Genomic DNA, 19531 nt, shown 5'->3' with positions numbered 1-19531 from the left:
CATCGCTGCATGTAGATGGCTTGTGGTAGTTCAGTTTGTGTGTCAACTTGGCTGGGCCTGGTTGAGTGGCTGGGCAGCTGGATGTAGTATTCCCTATGATGAGACTGGTAATCAACTCCATGGTAGAATCTACGGTGAGCAGCTGAGTAGCTGCCTTTGGGTATGTGGTCTACCTCCTGTATATAAGCAGCAGCTTTGGGAATGGTCTCTAGCTTATAGCACCTTGAACCCTGCATGTAGCTGTGTTGTTGTTCAGCAGCCTGCCATGCTCTGCGGACCTTGGGACTTTCAATGGACTTGAATGAATGGCCTATCGTGTCGTTTGGTTTCATCCAAACTGTGCCTTTTTACTTATCAACCTTCGGCATGGCAGCCTCAGCAGCCAGCAGCTCTCTGAGTGAAGAAAAGCCTCTAGCTTCAATGGGCTGGGAGCTGGAGGCAGAGCTGAAGCCCAAAGCTGAGGGCTTTCACCCAGCTCCTACAGCCTGGCACTTTGAACTTGGACTTAAAGCCTTACTTAAAACTGTAAGAGAATAAACTCCTGTTTGTTAAGGGCATCCCATTTGTGGTATATTCTTGTCAGAGCGGCACTTGGTAACCAGAGCATGGCTGCTTGCAAGCTTTTAAGATCCCAGTCGCTACTCGCCAAAGTAGGATGTGGAACAATGTTTTTGTGTAGTATGTTATTCCAATTGAGTTAGATGTCTCCCATGACCGTGATCCCAAGCCTATGGGCCCAGTGACTCACTGCCTCAAGGTGTTTGGCTGTGGCTAAGAAGTTATCATAACTTTGCCCCCTGTTAGCTCTATTATATGTGTGAACATTCTTACAGCATACACAAATATGTAGAAATATAGCATCTGCCAAATCTATATACAGTCTTGTGTATATTCCTTTTCACCTGCCCAAACCTGATCATCTTGTCTGTCTACCTATGTATTCACTTGTAGATTAATGTTTGTTACTACTGGTAATGCAGTATTGTGTTTGTAAAAGTATTTACCTTTGTTATCTGTACCTATTGTACACTTTTCCATGTTTTCCTTTTCCTTAGTGTTACTGTGCTGGTCACTTGTTTTTGGTATATTGTCATTACCTTCACCCAGATCGATACATCTCTCTTACCTAGCTAACAATTTTCCCTCCCCTCTTCTCCCATCCCTGGTAACCAAGAAAGAAACTTTCCTTCCAAGTGTAAACATCTCCTTGACTTTTTACAATAGTGGACTCATACACTATTTGTTCTTCTGTGAATGACTTATTTCACTACTCAGCATAATGTCCTCCAGGAGCTCTGGTGGCGTAGTGCCTAAAGCATTTGACTGCTAACTAGAAGCCTAGTGGTTCAAACCCACCATCCACTCCTCAGAAGGAAGATTCCATAGAGACAGCGCCTCAGAAACCCAAGGAGGGGTTGCTGTGAGTCGAATCAACTTGACAACAGTGAATTTGGTTTTTTTGTTTGTTAATGTCTTCCAAGTCCTTATGTTATGAAGTGTTTCTGTAGTTAGCTTTGAAATTGGGAAATGTAAACCCTCCAATTTTGTTGTTCTTTCTCAAGATTGTTTTGGCTATTCTGGGTCTCTTACAATTCCATATAAATTTTATGATCATCTGGTCAATTTCAACAAAGAAGCCACTGAGATTCTGGTAGAGGTTGTGTTGAATCTGTAGACCAATTTGAGAAGGACTGCCATCTTAACATATTAAGCCTTCTCATTCATGAACATGGGATGCCTTACCATTTGTTTACATATCTTTACTTTCAGCAGTGTTTTGTAGTGTTCAGAGTGTAAGTTGTCACTTTTGTTAAATTTATCCCTAAATATTTAAATCTTTTTGATGCTATTGTAAATGGATTTTTTATTTTATTTTATTTTCAGATTTTCTAGAGTATATATATTTTTAACTTTTTATTGTTATTTGGGTGCCAAATTTACAGAGCATATCAGTTTTCCATTCAACAATCCATACACATTTTGTTTCATGCCATTGAAATCCCCACAAAGTAATAGCACTTATCCTACCTCCTCCTGTGTTTCCTGCCTTCTGAATTTTATCCCTGGGCAAATGCTGCCCTTTGGATCTTGAATGGTTGATTGTTCTAAGTATTATGTACCACACTGGTACAATTATTTACCTTATAGACCTGTGTATTGTTTGACTGAAAGTTGAGCTTCAGGGATAATGAGCATTCCACTGGTCTCCATCTAACGAGACAGCTTGGTTTATTTTATGATTTTGACTTTTGTTCCACATTTTTCTCCCACTCTATTCAGGATCTTCTAATGTGATCCCTTTCAATATAGTCAACAGTGGTAACCAGCCACCATCTAGTTCTAGTCTCAGTGTCCTGGAAGCTGAAGTTCACATGGTCCATTAACCCTTTGAAATAATTTTTTCCACGTGTCTTAGATTTTCCTCACTTTTCTTTGCTTCAAATTGAAAAAGACCAATAGTTGCACCTTAGATGGCCACTCAGAAGCTTTTAAGACTCCAGTCACTACTCACCAAAGTAGGACGTAGATTATTTTCTTTGAGGACTATGTTGTGCCAGTTGACCTTGTTGTCCCCTGAGATGATGGTTCTGAGCCCCCAGGCCCAGTGACTCATTCCTTTAAGGTGTTTGGTTATGGCTAAGAAGTTTTCATAACTTTGCGCCCTGCGTGCTTTACTGTATTCGTGAATATATTTGTAATGTATGTAAATACATAGGAGCTCTGGTGGCGTAGTACCTAAGGCATTTGACTGCTAACCAAAAGGCTAGTGGTTCAAACCCAACAGCCACGCCTTGGAAGAAAGATTGGACAATCTACTTTTGTATGGATACTGCCTCGGAAACCCAAGGATGGGTCGCTATGAGTTGGGTCACCGACTCGATGGCAGTGAGTTTGGTTTTTGGTTTGGTACATACATATGTAGAAATACCCTCTGTCAAATATATGTCTGTGGATTAGTTCCATTTATCTTCCCACATCTATTCAGCTTCCATGTCTATCTATGTATCCACTTATTATTACTTTTTATTACAATAAACACTGTTATTACAGTAACAATTATTACTGTTAATGCAGGATTGTGTATGGTATTGACCTCTGTTGCCTTTAACTCTTGTGCTTCTCCCAGTGTCTTGCTTTGCCTTGTCCTTTTGTACTGACCTCCCCCTTAATGTATATTGGCCTGCCTTTTGCCCAGGTTAATGTGTGTCTACCCTCAACTTTTCAGTATATTTTTAATGCTCAGGTTTTATCAGTTCTATATTCCCCAAATGCTAACTGAGTATACATCTGAGATTGCACTGGTCCCTGGAGAAACAACAATGAATAAGACGTTGGAGTATGAGTTCTTTGAGGTTGGAGGCTACTATCCTGCTCACCTGATGTGAACTCACTGATCTGATCTCATGCCCTTGGCTTTGTTTTAGGGTTTCTTGGAAGACACCTGCCTCTTTTATGGACATTACACCATCGATGGGGTGAAATTTCAGAACTTCACCTATGATCTACCTCTAGCTTATTTGGTAAGCACAATTGCTTACCTGGCCCTGAGCCTTCTTTGGATAGTAAAAAGGTAAAGTTTGTTTTGTAATTGCATTTTCTCTTAATTATTGTGACGGTTGGAGTTTGTTGGAGATCAGTGGGTTCTAGACATCATTATCCAATGAATGAGCAGAGTCCAGGGGTGGACTTCGCAGGGAAAGGTTAGTGAGTGTGTGGGCATTTGAGAAGACTAGGAGGAAATATAGGCCAGGATTCAGGAACCAGAAGTTGTTGTTGTTGTTGTTATTTGCCGTCGAGTTGGTCCCGACTCATAGCGACCCCTCCTTGGGTTTCCGAGGCAGTATCACTACGGAAGTAGGATTGCCCAACCTTCCTTCCGAGGAGTGGATGGTGGGTTTGAACTGCCAGCCTTCTGGTTAGCAGTCAAGTGCCTTAGGCACTATGCTACCAGAGCTCCCAGGAACCAGAAGTAGCAGCCTGGAATTCTTCAACCAAACACATTCACAAATATCTGCCCTGAATGTATCTTTGTTCTAGTGTGGGTGTTAGTCAGATCTCTGTTGGGTTGCAAGTGGCAAAAACCCAACTTTGGCAACTGGAGCAAAGGGGAATTGAGTTAGGGAACCAAGGGAGGAAAGAAAGTCCAAATTACAGGAAGGATCACTATGTGCCTAAGCTTAGGAGCAACCAAAAGCAAGGGCTCCCTCATCTCTGATTCTCCTGTGTATGGTGGCTCCCTTTAGTGATGGGAGACAGGGTGTCTTACAGTGTCCATCAGTCCGTGACTCCCTGGGTCACAGGTGCAGGAATCCTGGGAAGCACCTTGTTGGCTCTGCTTCATTTAGGTGCTCAACTTGAAAGCAATGAACTGTAGCCATGTGTGTGGGGGGGGGGGCAGGACGTCTTTGATGGACCCCTGTTGATTCAAGAGTCCAGTCCCCTGAGCCTTCATCTGTGGGTACTGGTTCGGGCCATATACAAATGTAATATTTCCTGTGGTGGTTAAATTTAGTAGAAGATGTCAATTCTCAAGAGAAGGGGAGGTATTAACTACATTAATGAAGGCAGTGGTGTTTCACTGGTAGAATTCTTGCTTTCCATGAGGGAGACCTCTGTTTCAGCCCCATCCAGTGCACCTCACGTGCAGCCACCATACATCTGTCATTGGAGGCTTGCATGTTGCTGTGAAGCTGAGTAGGTTTCAGTGGAGCTTCTAGACTAAGATGGACTAGGAAGAAATCCTGGCAGTGTACCTCCAAAGATCAGCCAGTGACAACCCTGTGGATCACAATGGTCCAATCTTCAAATGATCTTGGGGATTGCGAAGGACCAGACAGTATTTTGTTCAATTGTACGTGGGATTGCCATGAGTTAGGGGTCTACTCAACAGCAGCTAATAACATCTTTAATTACTTTAACAAACAGCTGTCACCAAAAATACAATGGCTCAAACACAATGGATGCTTTTTTTTTACATGATATTTCTAGGTAGGGACACAAGTTAGTGAGTGTGGTAGACTCCTTTTCATAGTTATTCTGAGACTCAAGTTGACCAAGATTTTGCCATTTTCAGCATGTGACTTCAAAGGTCCTTCTGAGGACTGAAAGGGAAAAAGAGCACTGGAGCACCATGGAAGATGTTTATGAGCTTGGGTGGAAAAGCCACACATCACTCTCATGTCATTGGCTACGGTTCAGTCACACAATTATAGCTAACTGCAAAGGAGGCTGTGAAATGATACCCCTAGCCAGGCAGCCACTTTCTATCAATAACACTACACTATGGAAGGGGAACCACACTTTTTTGATGGCTGGCTTGCCATCTCTGCCACAAGGGCATTGCTTAGCAGGCAGAATCATGGATAGCACCTCCCTTGCCCATTTCTTTGTCTCCTCTGAGTGTGTGGGCAGTGCTGTACACCATGAGACTATGACACTCCTTAGCACAGATGCAGAAGACCATGAGTTTGCCTTTCACGAAGACCGAGATTCATGATCACAGGCCTCAGAGAAAGCCCCAGCACCCAGCCAGGCATTTGTGTCATGACCCTGAGTATATGGAATAAAATAACTAGTTTGTATCCACCCCCCAAAAGGAGCTTTAGTTGTATGGAGGTTAGAGCATTCAGCAGCTAACCAGAATGTCAGTGGCAGAAAGATAAGAGAGCCTGCTTTTGTAAATATTTAAAGCCTTGAAAACTTATGGGAAATTCTACTCAGTCCTATAAAGTCACTATGAATTGAAATCAACTCGATACTGGTGGTTTTGGTTTGGTTTGGATCCACCCCCCACCCAAATGGGCAGTGTACCAGCAAGCACAGGCAATGGTTCACTTTGAGAGACAGAGACTTGCTTTGTAAAGAAATGCTGATTGATTGGAGTTCTAGCTTTGCTACTCTGTGATTGTAGCAGGGGCAGCTCCAAGTTTTGTAAGCCTGCAGACTGGACAATTTGGAGGAGTGTCTTCAAGACCAAGAATACAAAAACATATTTTCTAAATTATAAAAAGAACAGATGACCATATGAACACATTGCTACAGGTACTCCCAGGGCCTTGGAGGAGGTTCTGAAGCATCAATAAACTTTATTAGCCCAGCAGTGAATCCGCCTCTGGAACTAGCTGAAGCTGCTTATCCTCAGGGCCTTGATTGTTTCCTAGGGGAGATTGGCAGAGGGAAGGCTGGTTGTGATGTGAGGGGGTACTGGCCTAGCCTAGGAGGTAGGTAAGCTGCAGAGTGGTGAACATATGAGGCTCGTGTTCAGAGACCAGTGTTCAGACCTGGCTGTGCTGCTGACTGTGTGCCTTACATCAAATCACTCCACCTCCTCGAGTCTCCTTTCTTTCATTTTTTGAAGTGTACATACCTGAAAGGGTTGCTGGAAGGGTTACCTGAAACAAGGCAGGTAAAGAACTTCATAGACATTTACTCAGTTAAAATGATTATCTTCATGGTCATCAATAGTCATCATCATCATCATCAAATTAATCCCAGTTCTGCCACTAACTCTCTGAGTCTAAGGAAAGAATTTTCCCTTCTCTGGATCTTAGCTTCTTCATCTGTGAAAGGTAGATTTGGTCTAAATCAGAGATTTTCAACTGGTATGGTGAATCAGAATTACCTGTGGATCTTTATAAAATAGTCTATTTCTGGACGCCACATAAGACCATCTGAACGAGGCATCTAATTGTCATTGGGTATGACACTGTCTGGGAGTCTGCACTTTAAAAAAGGACCCCAGGTGGTTCTGATAGGACCTTTAGACCAAATGACTAACCACTGTAATTGTTTCCATTTCTGTTATCTTGTTGCTTCACTGGTGTTTTGGTTACCTGATGCTATTGTAACAGAAACCCCACAAGTGGGCAGCTTTAAAGAACAGAAATTTCTTTTCTGACAGTTTTTGAACCTAAAAGTCCAAATCAGGTTCTCCACTGTTGATTGCTTCTTTTTGATAGCCCGTCTTCCTCCGTGTGTTAGTGTCTGAGTCTAATCTGCTCTTTTTATAATTCACAAGTGATTAGATTTAGAACCCATCCTACTTAGGTATGATCAATTCACATTACAAAGAACTGTTTCCAGACAGGATTACATCCACAGGTATAGGATTCTAGCACATATATTGGGGGACACAGTTTAATCCATAGTCACTAGTGAGTCCTAAAAATATCTTCTGTCATCTGCAGAGCATTGTGTGTGGCATTTGATGGTGTTATATCATTGTATACAGACCAAAAAGCCAAACTCACTGCTGTCAGGTGAGATCTAACTCATAGCGACCCTTCCTTGGGTTTCTGAGGTGGTATCACTACAGAAGTAAATTGCTCAACCTTCCTTCTGAGAAGTAGCTGGTGGGTTTGAACCGTCAGCCTTCTGGTTAGCAGTCAAGTGCCTTAGGCACTACACCACCAGAGCTCATGCTTTTTTTTTTCCCCCCACATGAAAGCATTTTAATATGTAGAAATTCTGAAATGTCAACAGTTATATGTGGCATAAACAGATGCTTACTAAATATTTGTTAAGATTTAAGTCAGAGGATAAGGGACCATAAGCAGTAATAAATAAATACTTGCAGATTAGGTTCATTGCTGTGAAAGAAATAAAAAGAAAGGCTTATAACTTTTAGTGGTGGGGAATCCAATCCATGGAGGGACTGTTCTCTTATTGTGTTTTTTCAATTTATTTTATTTTTGTTGTTACTGTTATTATTGAGAACATACACAGCAAAACATGCACCAATTCAACATTTTCTGTCTAGTTCAGTTCTTGTATAATTCAGTGACATAGATTACATTCTTTTCTCAGTTGTTCCTCTTCCGTTAACAGACTCACTGACCCCTAAGGCTCCTATCTAATCTTTCAAGGTGTTGTTAGCCATTTGATCGTAAAGATAGATCCTAGAAGATGTATGATTCAGACTGAAGGTCTGCTCCAGGCAGACCTTCTTAACTAGTTAAGCTAAACTGAGTTGGAATCAACTCTGTGGCATTGGGTTTGGGTTTTGGTTTTATTATTTGGTTTTAAGATTTCAGAGGATGTTTTTGGTCTAATATTTAAAGACTATTTCAGGGCAATGGTTTTGGGGGTTCATCCAGCCTCCATGACTCCAGAAACACTGGATTCCATAAAAATTTAAAATTCTGTTCTGCATTCTCCCTCCTTTTCATCAGGATTCTTCTACATGAGCAGACTGTTTTAGCTAAAACCTGGAGGATGGGAAGGAACCAGCCATGGTAGAGGGAACTGCAAGTACAAAGGCCCTGAAGCAGGACAGAGACTGTATTTATGGAAAGGAAAGAAAGCCAGTGGCCCCATGGGAGCAAAAATGATCATACTGGACCTCTAGATTAAAGAGTAGCCATTGAGTGGATGAAAAAAAATGGTTTTCAACAATAGATAGCTGGTTATCTTCCACATATATTGAGAATGGGCCAAAATGTGAGCATGTCAGCATGAACAGAAAATGCTCCAGTGTCTGACTTTTTTTTATCTTAGACAAAACCTGTATTTTGCTGTTGTTTTTATAAGAAGGATGATGATTGTGTTTTGGGGTCAGGTCTGTGGAGGGGTTCAAAATCAACCTGATTCGGAGTGAGGAGCACTTCCAGAGTTACTGCAACAAGATCTTTGCTGGCTGGGACTTCTGTATCACCAACCAAGACATGGCAGATATGAAGCACATCAGCTTGCAGAACGAGCTCCAGGTGAGTACTGGTGGCTTTTCCCTTTGCAGTTTCTTGCTGGTAGGTCCATGCCTAGGAGGCGAGTTTGCAGCCTGCAGAGAAGGTAGGTGGAGGCAAGGCTCTCCTTGTCACTTAGCAAGTTTCCCCCATCTAGTTTTCAAGAGAAGGCCCTTGGGTGGTGCAAACTCTTTCTGCTCGACTGCTAACTTAAGTGTTGGTGGTTCAAACCCACCCAGCAGTACCTCAACAAATAGGCCTGGTGATATGCTTGCATTAAGATTTCAGCCAAGAAAACCCTATGCATTAGTTCCATTTTGTGACATGGGATTGTCATGAGTCAGAATCAACTCAATGGCAACTAACAACTTATTGGGGTTATTATCATAGGTTCAAACATGAGGGTGGGCCTGGGAACTGAGTGGGGCTGGGAAGGGAGGTGGGAACTCCATAGAGTGTGGAAGGAGATGGTATCTTTCCTCCACCCTCTTCCACCTTAGGCTGTTATTTTCCCACCTGATGAGAACCTATCGTAAACATTACTGATTTCAGGAGAAACAGGAATCAGAAGGGAATGCTGTGATGTTTGGGTGGAGTAGAGAAAATATGACAGTAGAATTTTCAGACTAATAATAATAAAAGAAATAATAAATAGCTTCTAGATCAAACCCACCAAAATAAGTGGAAGGGGACAATAAGTCAATCAAAATGTTAATAAAGATAGAACAAATTTAAGGAATCAAATCAAATTTATTATTTTCTACATTAAATGTGAACAGGTTAAATTCTTCTATTAAAAACAGAGACTGCTAGATTGGATTAGAAAAAAAAATAAAAATAGTTTTTAAAAAAGCTACAAATACTATGCTTTGGTTATCTAATGCCACTCTGACAAGAATATACCACAAATGGGATGGCTTAAACAAACAGGAGTTTATTTTCTTACAGTTTGGGAGGCTAGCAGTCTGAGTTGAAAGTGCCAGGCTCTAGGGGCTGAGTGAAAGCCCCTCAACCTTGGGCTTCAGCTCTGCCTCTTGCTCCCTGCCCACTGGAGCTAGAGGCATCTCTTCAGTCAGGCAGCTACTGGCTGCTGAGGCTGATAAGCCCAAGTTTGACAAGTAAAATGGCACAGTCCTGATGTTACCAAACCACACGGCAGGCCATTAATTCAAGTCCGTTGTAAGTTCCAAGGTCAGCAGGGCATGGCAGGCTGCTGAACAACGACACAGCTACATACAGGGTCCAAGTGTGCCATAAGCTACAGACCATTCCCAAAGCTGTTTCTTATATATGGGAAGCAGACCACATACCCAAAGCAGCTACTCAGCTGCTCTAATAGATTCTACCATGGAGTTAATTACCAGTCTCCCCATGGGGAATAACTTCATTCAGCTGCCCAGCCACTCAACCAGGCCCAGCCAAGCTGACACACAAACATAACCACCACTTACTACATATAATAATGCCATGAACAGCTTACAGTTCATATTTGTTCCTCAGTCTAACTGCAGCCTTAAATAGAGATTCTACCTTGAATTGAGCCTTTAGTACACATGAGAACTATTTGGGCTTAGCCTTGAAAGGCATCTTGGGAAAAGGTGAATGATTTAAGGAAAACCTTAAAAGATGGATGAGGAGAGAGATGATGAATCACTGATGTCACCCCTAAATATCCCTCTATCCCAGTGTTCAAAAGTGAGTTTTATTTGCTCCTCAGGCAGACCTGGAAGAAGAGAGAATACGGCAGAAGATAGCAGAAAGGACCTCAGAAGAAACAATACGGATTTACTCTTTGAGACTGTTTTTGAACTGCATTGTCCTGGCTGTTTTAGCAGCCTGCTTTTATGCAATCTATAGAGCAACTATATTTTCACAAGAACACATGAAAAAAGTAAGTACTCTTTGGAACTAACTTTTCCCCTGGTTGGGCATTGCAAAGCTGTGAAGTAGGTGCCATCATTATTTCTGTCTTATGTATGGGGATTCACGTTTGGCTGAGATGACAGATAACCTGAAAATCAAAGGTGATTAATTTCCATTTTTAAGAAAAAACTTAAAATATCTAAAGCAGATTTGAGATGCCTGTTCCTCCTGGAATTTACAGTATGTCAGTTGTTACCATTCTAAGCTTTGCAGCCAGATTGCCTGCATTTAATTCCTGACTCTTCTACTTATGAGTCAGGGTCTCATTTTACCTAGAATTACAGTGGTTTTGAAAATCCAATTTGGTCGAATGGCTCTGCATCATAGAATCAGTCATAAGTGGCCCAGGCTCCTCCCATCTTAGGGATCACCATCCTTGGGGATGGTCCTCTTCTTCATGGTACAAGATAGCTCAGCACCATGTACACATTCTAGCTAGTGGGAAGGAGATGAACGGAAAAGGAGAACATGGCCTTTCCCTTTAAGGGCATGACCTGGAAGTTGCACTTGTAACTTCTAGTCATCCCTTTGGCCAGAATTTAGTCACATGGCTGTACCTAGCTACAAGGGAGACCAGGAAATTTAGTCTTTATCTTGAATAATTATACTTATGGCTACATAGTGAAAGGAGAGAAAGGCTATTACAAGTGGATTGTTGTTGTTGTTGTTAGGTGTCTTCAAGTCAATTTCAAGTCATAGTGACCTCATATGACAGAGTAAAACTGCCCCATAAAGTTTTCTAGGCTGATACTTTTCATTGTGGTATTGATAAAGAATACTGAAAATACCATGGACTGCCGGAAGAGTGAACAAATCTTGTCTCGGAAGAAGTGCAGCCAGAATGCTCCTTAGAAACAAGAATGGCCAGACTTTGTCTCACCTACTTTGGTCATGTTGTCAGAAGGGACCAGTCCCTGGGGAAGGATATCATGCTTGGTAAAGTAGAGGGTCAGTGAAAATAGTGAAGACTCCCACTGAGAGGGGTTGGCACAGTGGCTGCAGCAATGGGCTCAAGCATAGCAAAGATTATGAGGATGGCACAGAACCGGGCGGTGTTTCCCTCTGTTGTCTCTGGGGTCACTGTGAGTCGGAGTCAACTCGACAGCACATAACAACAGCAAGAACAATCCAGATGGCAGCAGATTGCCAGGTCTTTCTCCTGTAAAACCACTGGGTCGGTTTGAACTGTGAACCTTTCCCTTTGCAGCTGAGCTCTTAACAATTAGGCCACCGGGTCTCCTTATAAGTGAATCAATATTAACCAAGCAGTTGTTGTCAAGTCAGTCCCAACTCATGGTGACCCTACCCCATGTGTTGCAGAGTAGAGCTCTGCTCGATAGGCTTTTCTCAGCTGTGACCTTTCAGAAGCAGATTTGTAGGCCTTGAAAATATTTTGTTAATTGTCCATTGATACAGAATACATGGAGTATTTGTACTTTACCTTAAAAAAATCCAATAGAGATAATTTTTCTTCCAGCATAGTATTAGATCATGGTTCCTCTGTTTGAACATCCAAGGAAGAAGATGGCTTTAAAAAAAATTTTATTTAAAAAAAAAAAAAAGAATTATTGTAGTAAAATACAGCGAAAAAGTTGCCATACTCACCATTTTAACTGTACAATTCAGTGACATGAATTACATTCACCGTGTTGTGCTTCCAGGAAATGGTTTATGTTTAATGACGTAAACCATTGCTTATGTTGAATAACAGATGTGTTTTGTTTTGTGTGCTTGCCAAACATGTGGGGTGGAATTCTTGGAAGTTCAAGTCATTTGTGATGCATCTTCAGTTGTCCTACCCTTGACCAATACATTGTGTTATCTTCCTAGGAGATTGACAAGATGGTTTTTGGAGAGAACCTCCTGATACTGTATCTGCCATCTATTGTGATCACGCTGGCCAATTTTATCACTCCAATGATTTTTGCCAAGATCATTCACTATGAAGATTATTCCCCAGGCTTTGAGATCCGGCTGACAATCCTTAGGTAATGCCTGATTTGAGGATGACAGACATATTAAGCAAACCACCACTTGCCCCTCCTTTGGCCATGGTAGATATTGCTAATCAGTTGTGGCACATTTTCCCACAGAGCCAAGAATCTTCCCGGACCCCAGTGGATGAATCATTTGTACACACAGTGCAATCTCCCTTTGGCCTATGAGTTCACAGCGGAAGTCATGGGGTGGGGCGCTGGGTGGAAGGTGGTTATGAAGATGCTAGAAATGGACGATGTGATGCAGGGTCCAGGGAGTTAGCACAAATGAGGGAAGACTGTGTTGAACTGAAGAGTTTTCCTTTTGCTTCTTAAATGTCGGAGATTTTCTCACGTACTCACTTATTTAACTTCTTTAGTTTTGAAATTCTCCAAAAATTAGAAAAGCAGAAAGAATGGTTAATGAACCTCCACATGCTTATCACTTAGTTTGTCATTATCAACATCTTGCTAATTGTGTTTTGTCTGTTTCCCTCAGTTTTGCTTGAGTATTTTAAAACACCTCAAAAACTCACTCAAAACTCTGCCTTTGAGTTGGATCCGACTCATAGCAACCCCTCCTTGGGTTTCTGAGGCAATATCACTACGGAAATAGATTGGCCCATCTTCCTTCCAGGGGGTGGCTGGTGGGTTTGAACTGCCAGCCTTCTGGTTAGCAGTCAAGTGCCATAGGCAATCAGGTGACATATATTATCATTGCAAATACTTCAGTATACATATGTATATGTGTGTGTGTGTATGCAAACATTTCAGTATATATGTATATGTACATATATATACATACACACACACACACATACACAAACACTTCAGTATATGTGTCTGTATGTGTATGTATGTGTGTGTGTATATATAAGTGATGAGTACTTATTTCTTCTTAACATATCCATCATCACACCTAATAAAATTAGCAGTCCGTTTTCCTGATAAAGTCACTTTTCATGGTTTGTTCAAATTATGACCCAAGCAAAGTCCACAAGCTGCATTTGTTTGTTAGGTCTCTTAAACCCCTTTTATTTGTTAAGAATTCCTCCTCCCCTTTAGGTATGCCCTTGATTTACGGGAGACACTGGATCATTTGCCCTGTAGAACGTCCCCTGTTTGGATTAGTGCATTGCTTCTTCTTGGTGTATTTAATTTGTTTTTCTATCCCCTATGCTCTACGTAAACTGTGTGTAGACTTAGAAATACCTATTAGATTCCATTTCAGTTGTTTAGTTCTAGGAACTTCATTGGTGATGCCATGTTGCATCCCATCAGGAAGCATGTCATATGGCCCCATGCTTTAGTGATGAAAAAATGATCAGATGGTGTGGGTTTGCACTTAAGAAAGGCAGCACCTGCCATCTCTAGCCCCAGTTCTGAGGACGCAGCCTACCCTGAGAGCCTTCTCCTCCCCTTTTCTTTTCTTCTTCTCTTCCCTGAAGGTGTGTCTTTATGCGACTGGCCACCATCTGTGTGCTGGTGTTCACCCTGGGCTCCAAGATTACATCCTGTGATAACTACACGTGTGAACTCTGCGGCTACAACCAGAAACTGTATCCGGTAAGGCTGAGGGATGGGACGCCCTGCTGAACAACAGGTGATTGTAGAGGACACCTTGATGGGTTTGAATCCTACCATCTCTACTTGTAGGGACTTGAAAACCAAAGTTTTTGCTTTAGCTCAGAGGAGCGTCAATAGATGCCCTTACCAGAGGCAGCAGATTCTGGAGATGGAAAGGATGTTGGAAGGAATCCAAGAACCTGGTTTTCTCTGCCCTGAGTCGGGCTTCTCAGTTTCTCTTGGTCTCTTTGGTTTCAGTGCTGGGAGACCCAAGTGGGGCAGGAAATGTACAAGCTAATGATCTTCGATCTCATCATCATCTTGGCCGTGACACTTTTTGTGGATTTTCCTAGAAAGTAAGTGTGAAAGGTGCTTCTCTTACCCTCCATTGCAGCCACTCCCCATTGGTGACTTTCAATAGTGCCAGGCCATCAGTCTCATAGCCTGTTAACTGCTCCATCTTAAAAAGCAGATTGAAGAGTGGAAATGGCACTGCTTTTCATACAGCCTCCACAGGGAAGACTTCCCACCAGTAGTCACAGCCCTGTCAGTTTAGAGCCCCCAGGTTACTATGATGGATGCCATGTTTCCTGATCTAGGTTAAGCCCCAGCACCACTGCTTGCTAGTTATATGACCCTGGACCAGTTATTTAAGGTCTGTTCTTATTTTGTCATCCATAAAATGTAGGTAGTAGTAGTAGTAGTACCTAACTCATAGGATTAAATGAAGGGGGGGATAATCATTTCATGAGATTGTGAGGATTAAATGAGATGATGCAAATAAAGTACTAAGAACACTTATGGGCACGTGCTGTTAGTTTCTCTGGAGTCAGCCAAACTCATGGTGACCCCATGCTCAAGGGAATGAAACACTTGCTGATCCTGTGCTATCCCTTTCATTGATTATAGATCGCACTGTTGTGATTCGATTAGAATTAGATTGCCAGACCTTTCTTCCAACTTTTAGTCTGGCAACTCTGCTGAAACCTGTTTGGCATCATAGCAATACATAAGCCTCCACTGACAGACAGGTCATGAGATGCATTAGCCAGGAATCAAGCCCAGTCTCCCAGAAGAAAGGCGAGAATTCTGCCACTCAACTACCGTTGCCACGTGGCACATAATAAGCACTAAACAAAATGTTGACAATCACCATCATGACTGTCATTGTCGTTATTATTATTCTCAGCAGCTCCTTGAATCTTAAATGAAACTGTTTATTTTAATGCTTGTTTTACTCACACATACCGATTACCCACGTTGCTATGAATTGGAATCAACTCAATAGCAAAGAGATAGGCCAGAGGTCCAGTAAGCCCTTAAAAATAGACATTAAAAAAGGATCAGCTCTTTTTAAAGATTATACAAGTATGTCATGAATATCTGCTTGTTAATTTTTTTTTTTTTTTATTTTTTTTTTTTTTTTTTTTAAGATTTAGATATTAAATAAATACAGAAGTCTGGAGAAGAGCAAGAGGTCCCTTTTGTTACCTAACCACCTAACCCCACAGTCCCACTCCACTCCTCGAGGTAGCCATTGCTAACACTTGGGGCTAGATCTAGCCATCCTTAAAAACAAACCAACCAACATGCATTTCCGTAAATAGATATGCATGCTAATGCACAGTTTGGTTTGAAGTGTTTTCCTCCCACAGACGGAATCACATACATCCACATTGTTGTGTGGCCTGCTTTTCTCTTTTCTGTCATATAAACAAAATATCATGAACCACTTCCCGTGGCAGGACACATGAGTTTTCCTCATTCATTTTAAGGACTGTGGGGTATCCCACTGTATCCGTGGCCCCCACTGATGGATGTTTAGGTTGTTTACAGTATCTTTGCTAATCCACGGCAATGCTGCAGGGAACAGTGTGCCTATGTATCTCAGGCCGCTGGTCCTAGGGTTTCTGTTGGAAGTTGTTAGGTTCCAGGAAGTGGTCCTGGTAAGCCATTTTCTGTGTGGGATACGTGATACTTTTTTGTGCTGAGTGACAAGCCAGAGCCCAGAGGCTGCCCATGTCAATTATTCCCTCTACAGCCCTTTGAAGTAGATTGCATTATAATCTACCCACATTCCAGATGAGAAAAATGAGACTCAAAGAGGTCAAGGAACATATCTAAGTTTATTTAACCAGTGAGTTGTGAAACCAAGATGTTGTGAAACCTGGGCCCTGATCTGAATGATTCCAGAGTTCACTATATGGGCTGTATCTTCAAAACACATGAGTAACTACCCACCCTGAGGAATATGTGAGCAAATGACCTTAATTTTGTGGACTTGGTTCTGAGGCCTTGACAGAAACCAACAGTCCAGGTGAGCAGCTTTCCTGTTCCTTTCCAGGCTCCTGGTGACATACTGTTCCTCCTGGAAGGTGATTCAGTGCTGGGGGCAGCAGGAATTTGCCATTCCTGATAATGTTCTAGGAATCGTTTATGGGCAAACCATTTGCTGGATCGGAGCCTTTTTCTCACCACTTATCCCTGCAATCGCAACCGTGAAATTAATTATCATCTTTTACGTGAAAGAGGTAAGGGGAGGCAGGAGTCGGGGACTGATACCCTGCACCATTCCCTACCTTCCAAGGTGCTGGGCATTCATTCATTTGAAGCTCATCCCACATCCCATCAGATGTATCAGACTTACACCCAACCCACTGCTGTTGAGTTGATTCTGACTCAGCTTAGCCACTGTACCACCAGGGCTCCTTCTTAAATCCATAGCTGTCGTGGTTACGTTTCTGTGTCATCCTGGCTGGGCCTAGTTCAGTGGCTGGGCAGCTGGATGTCGTATTCCCCATGATGAGACTGGTAATCAACTCCATGGTGGACTCTACTGTCAGCAGCTGAGGAGCTGCCTTTGGGGTGTGGTTTGCTTCCTGTATATAAGGAGAAGCCTTGGGGAATGGTCTCTAGCATATGGCATGCTTAGACCCTGCATGTAACCATGTCATTATTCAGCAGCCTGCCATGCTCTGCCGACCTTGGGACTTAAATGGACTTGAATTAATGGCCTGCCATGTGGTTTGGTGACATCGGGACTGTGCCTTTTTTACTTGTCAACCTTGGGCATGGCAGCCTCAGCAGCCAGCAGCTGTCTGAGTGAAGAAAAGCCTCTAGCTTCAGTGGGCCGGGAGTAGGAGGCAGAGCTGGACCACAAGGCTGAGGGGATTTCACCCAGCCCCTAGAGCCTGGCACTTTGAACTTGGACTTAAAGCCTCCAAATTGTAGAATAAATTCCTGTTTGTTAAGGCCATCCCATTTGTGGTATATTCTTGTCAGAGTGGCACTAGGTAACCAGAACAATAGCATACCTTATTTAATATATGTTTTCATTCTGGAAAAATGACCTTGAATGGATTTGGGTATCTTTATAATTTTGAGGATTTTGTTAAGAATTGTTTTCTTCTTGTGATTTAAATGTTGTTTTTATGTGCAACTAAGAAAGAGTCATAGTCCATCAGTTGATGGTGGTGCATTTTGGTGATACTTAATGTAACATTTAATAATTTCAGTTTTGCAGTTTTCTCTTTGGACTTTGAAGGCAGTACATTTATTTTCAGTTCTTCATTTGTGTAAAGAGCCCTCATGGTGCAATGTTTAAGCACTCAGCTGCTGCTAGGTTGGCATTAGAACCCACCAGCCACTCTACAGGAGAAAGATGAAGCAGTCTACTTCCATAAAGATTACAGTCTTGGAAACCCTATGGAGCAGTTCTACTCTGTCCTCTAGGGTTGCCAGGAGTGAGTCAAAATCAAGTTGATGGCAGTGGGTTTGGTTGGGTTTGGACATTTGTGGAGGCCTTTGAACCACTTCCCGTGGCAAGACCCATGAGTTTTCCTCATTCATTTTAAGGACTGTGGGATAGTCCACTGTATCCATAGCCCCTACTGATGGGTGTTTAGGTTGTTTACAGTATCTTTGCTAATCCATGGCAATGCTGCAGGGAACAGTGTGCCTGTGTACCTCAGGCTGCTGGTCCCAGCGTTTCTGTATGAAGCTGTCCTAGGCAGTGTGCTTGAACAAGTGCTCAGTGGGTGAAGCGGCCCGTTAATGCTTCATGACCTCCACTCAAGGTGGTCTGGCTACTGCTGATATCAGAAGGGCTTGATGTCTGTTGCCAGTAACATTGCTTTTTAAATATTAAGGAGAAATTTTATACCTGTTTCTATATCCGCTTTCCCCTCCTTCTTGATATTTCCTTCAAGGCTTTTTTACCCTCAATGGAAATATTAACTTTAATATATATGCTTAGGAAAAATTCAAGTAAAGTCTCTCAATTTGCTATATATTATTATAGATCCATTTTATATATGTTTAAATGCCTGTAAAAAATAAGCATATTTTTTAACTTAAATAGAATCATGCCATAGTTATTAAATTTTTATTTCCTAGTACCACTTGAGTATAAAATTCTTATCCTTTCTAAAGGCTGCATCATGTAACATTGTACAGATGTCACTTTACTTCAATAAACAGCTACTGATAGCTAGCAGTCGCCACATTGATTGCTTCCAAGCATTCTGTTAAAAACAACTGCAGGAGTAAATATCCGTATGCATATGTTTTGGCCCATTGTCCTATTGTTTCCTCAGGAGGAACTCCCCAAAGTTGGGGTCTGGATGAGACATTTTCCATTTTGATTTATGGTGCTGGACTACCCTCTAGGAAGGTTAAACCAGTTGACCTCCTACTTGTCGTTTGTGAGCATGCTTGGATCCTCTCGGAGGCTCTGTTCATCACTCCTGATTTCTTCTCTTTCTTTTTCTCCCTTCAGATGAGTCTTCTTTATACCTGCAGACCCTCTCCAAGGCAGTTCCGAGCATCCAATTCTAATTTCTTCTTCCTGTTGGTGTTGTTGATTGGTCTATGTTTGGCCATAATACCTCTGACAATCAGCATGGCACGGTAAACACAACTTTGTTTTCTAGAACATTTCTTTGCTTCTTGACATGTCCCTTGTTTACCTTAAAGAGTCTTTTGCACTCTTTATTGGTTTTCTTACCATATTTCCATTGGCAGAGATAAGACAAGTCACTCCTGACTTAGCCAAAGAATGAACGAGATACTGTTTCTGAATCTCCCTCTAGACACTGGAATGCCTTGGTCCCCTCCTGGAACGTGAGCTTATAGCGCTGCCATCATTTTTGGTGAATTGGGTCTGTTCCACTCTACTCCTTTTTCCTAGGACTTCCTTTCCGGTCTCCTTTTGAATTTTTTTTTTGTTTGTTTGTTTTTGATTATCAAAATAATACATGAGTATGGTAGAAGATTTGGCATGTTGGAAAAAAGCAAGGGTCACTCGTATTCCTGCCAGTTTGGTTGAGAGACTTGTACCCATCAAACAATTATTAAATGCTTTCTAGGTGCCCTGGTGGCACAGTG

General features: G+C 42.0%; 1 protein-coding gene across 1 annotated transcript in view; it reads left to right on the top strand.

The window, feature by feature from the left end:
• The window catches only part of TMC7 (transmembrane channel like 7), a 61821-nt gene that overhangs the window by 35169 nt on the left and 7121 nt on the right, over positions 1–19531 (top strand). The window contains exons 5-12 of the mRNA XM_007950593.1: positions 3426–3571; positions 8558–8705; positions 10399–10572; positions 12435–12592; positions 14029–14146; positions 14405–14502; positions 16491–16677; positions 18924–19054. Of these exons, the coding sequence (XP_007948784.1) occupies positions 3426–3571; positions 8558–8705; positions 10399–10572; positions 12435–12592; positions 14029–14146; positions 14405–14502; positions 16491–16677; positions 18924–19054 (1160 nt within the window). The remainder of the gene's footprint in view (positions 1–3425; positions 3572–8557; positions 8706–10398; positions 10573–12434; positions 12593–14028; positions 14147–14404; positions 14503–16490; positions 16678–18923; positions 19055–19531) is intronic.

This window comes from Orycteropus afer, unplaced genomic scaffold (genome assembly GCF_000298275.1).
Source record: "Orycteropus afer afer isolate SDZICR_OR568_19922 unplaced genomic scaffold, OryAfe1.0 scaffold00281, whole genome shotgun sequence".
NCBI lineage: Eukaryota > Metazoa > Chordata > Mammalia > Tubulidentata > Orycteropodidae > Orycteropus > Orycteropus afer.
Note: the sequence above shows the minus strand (reverse complement) of the source record. Positions and strands in the feature narration are given on the sequence as shown.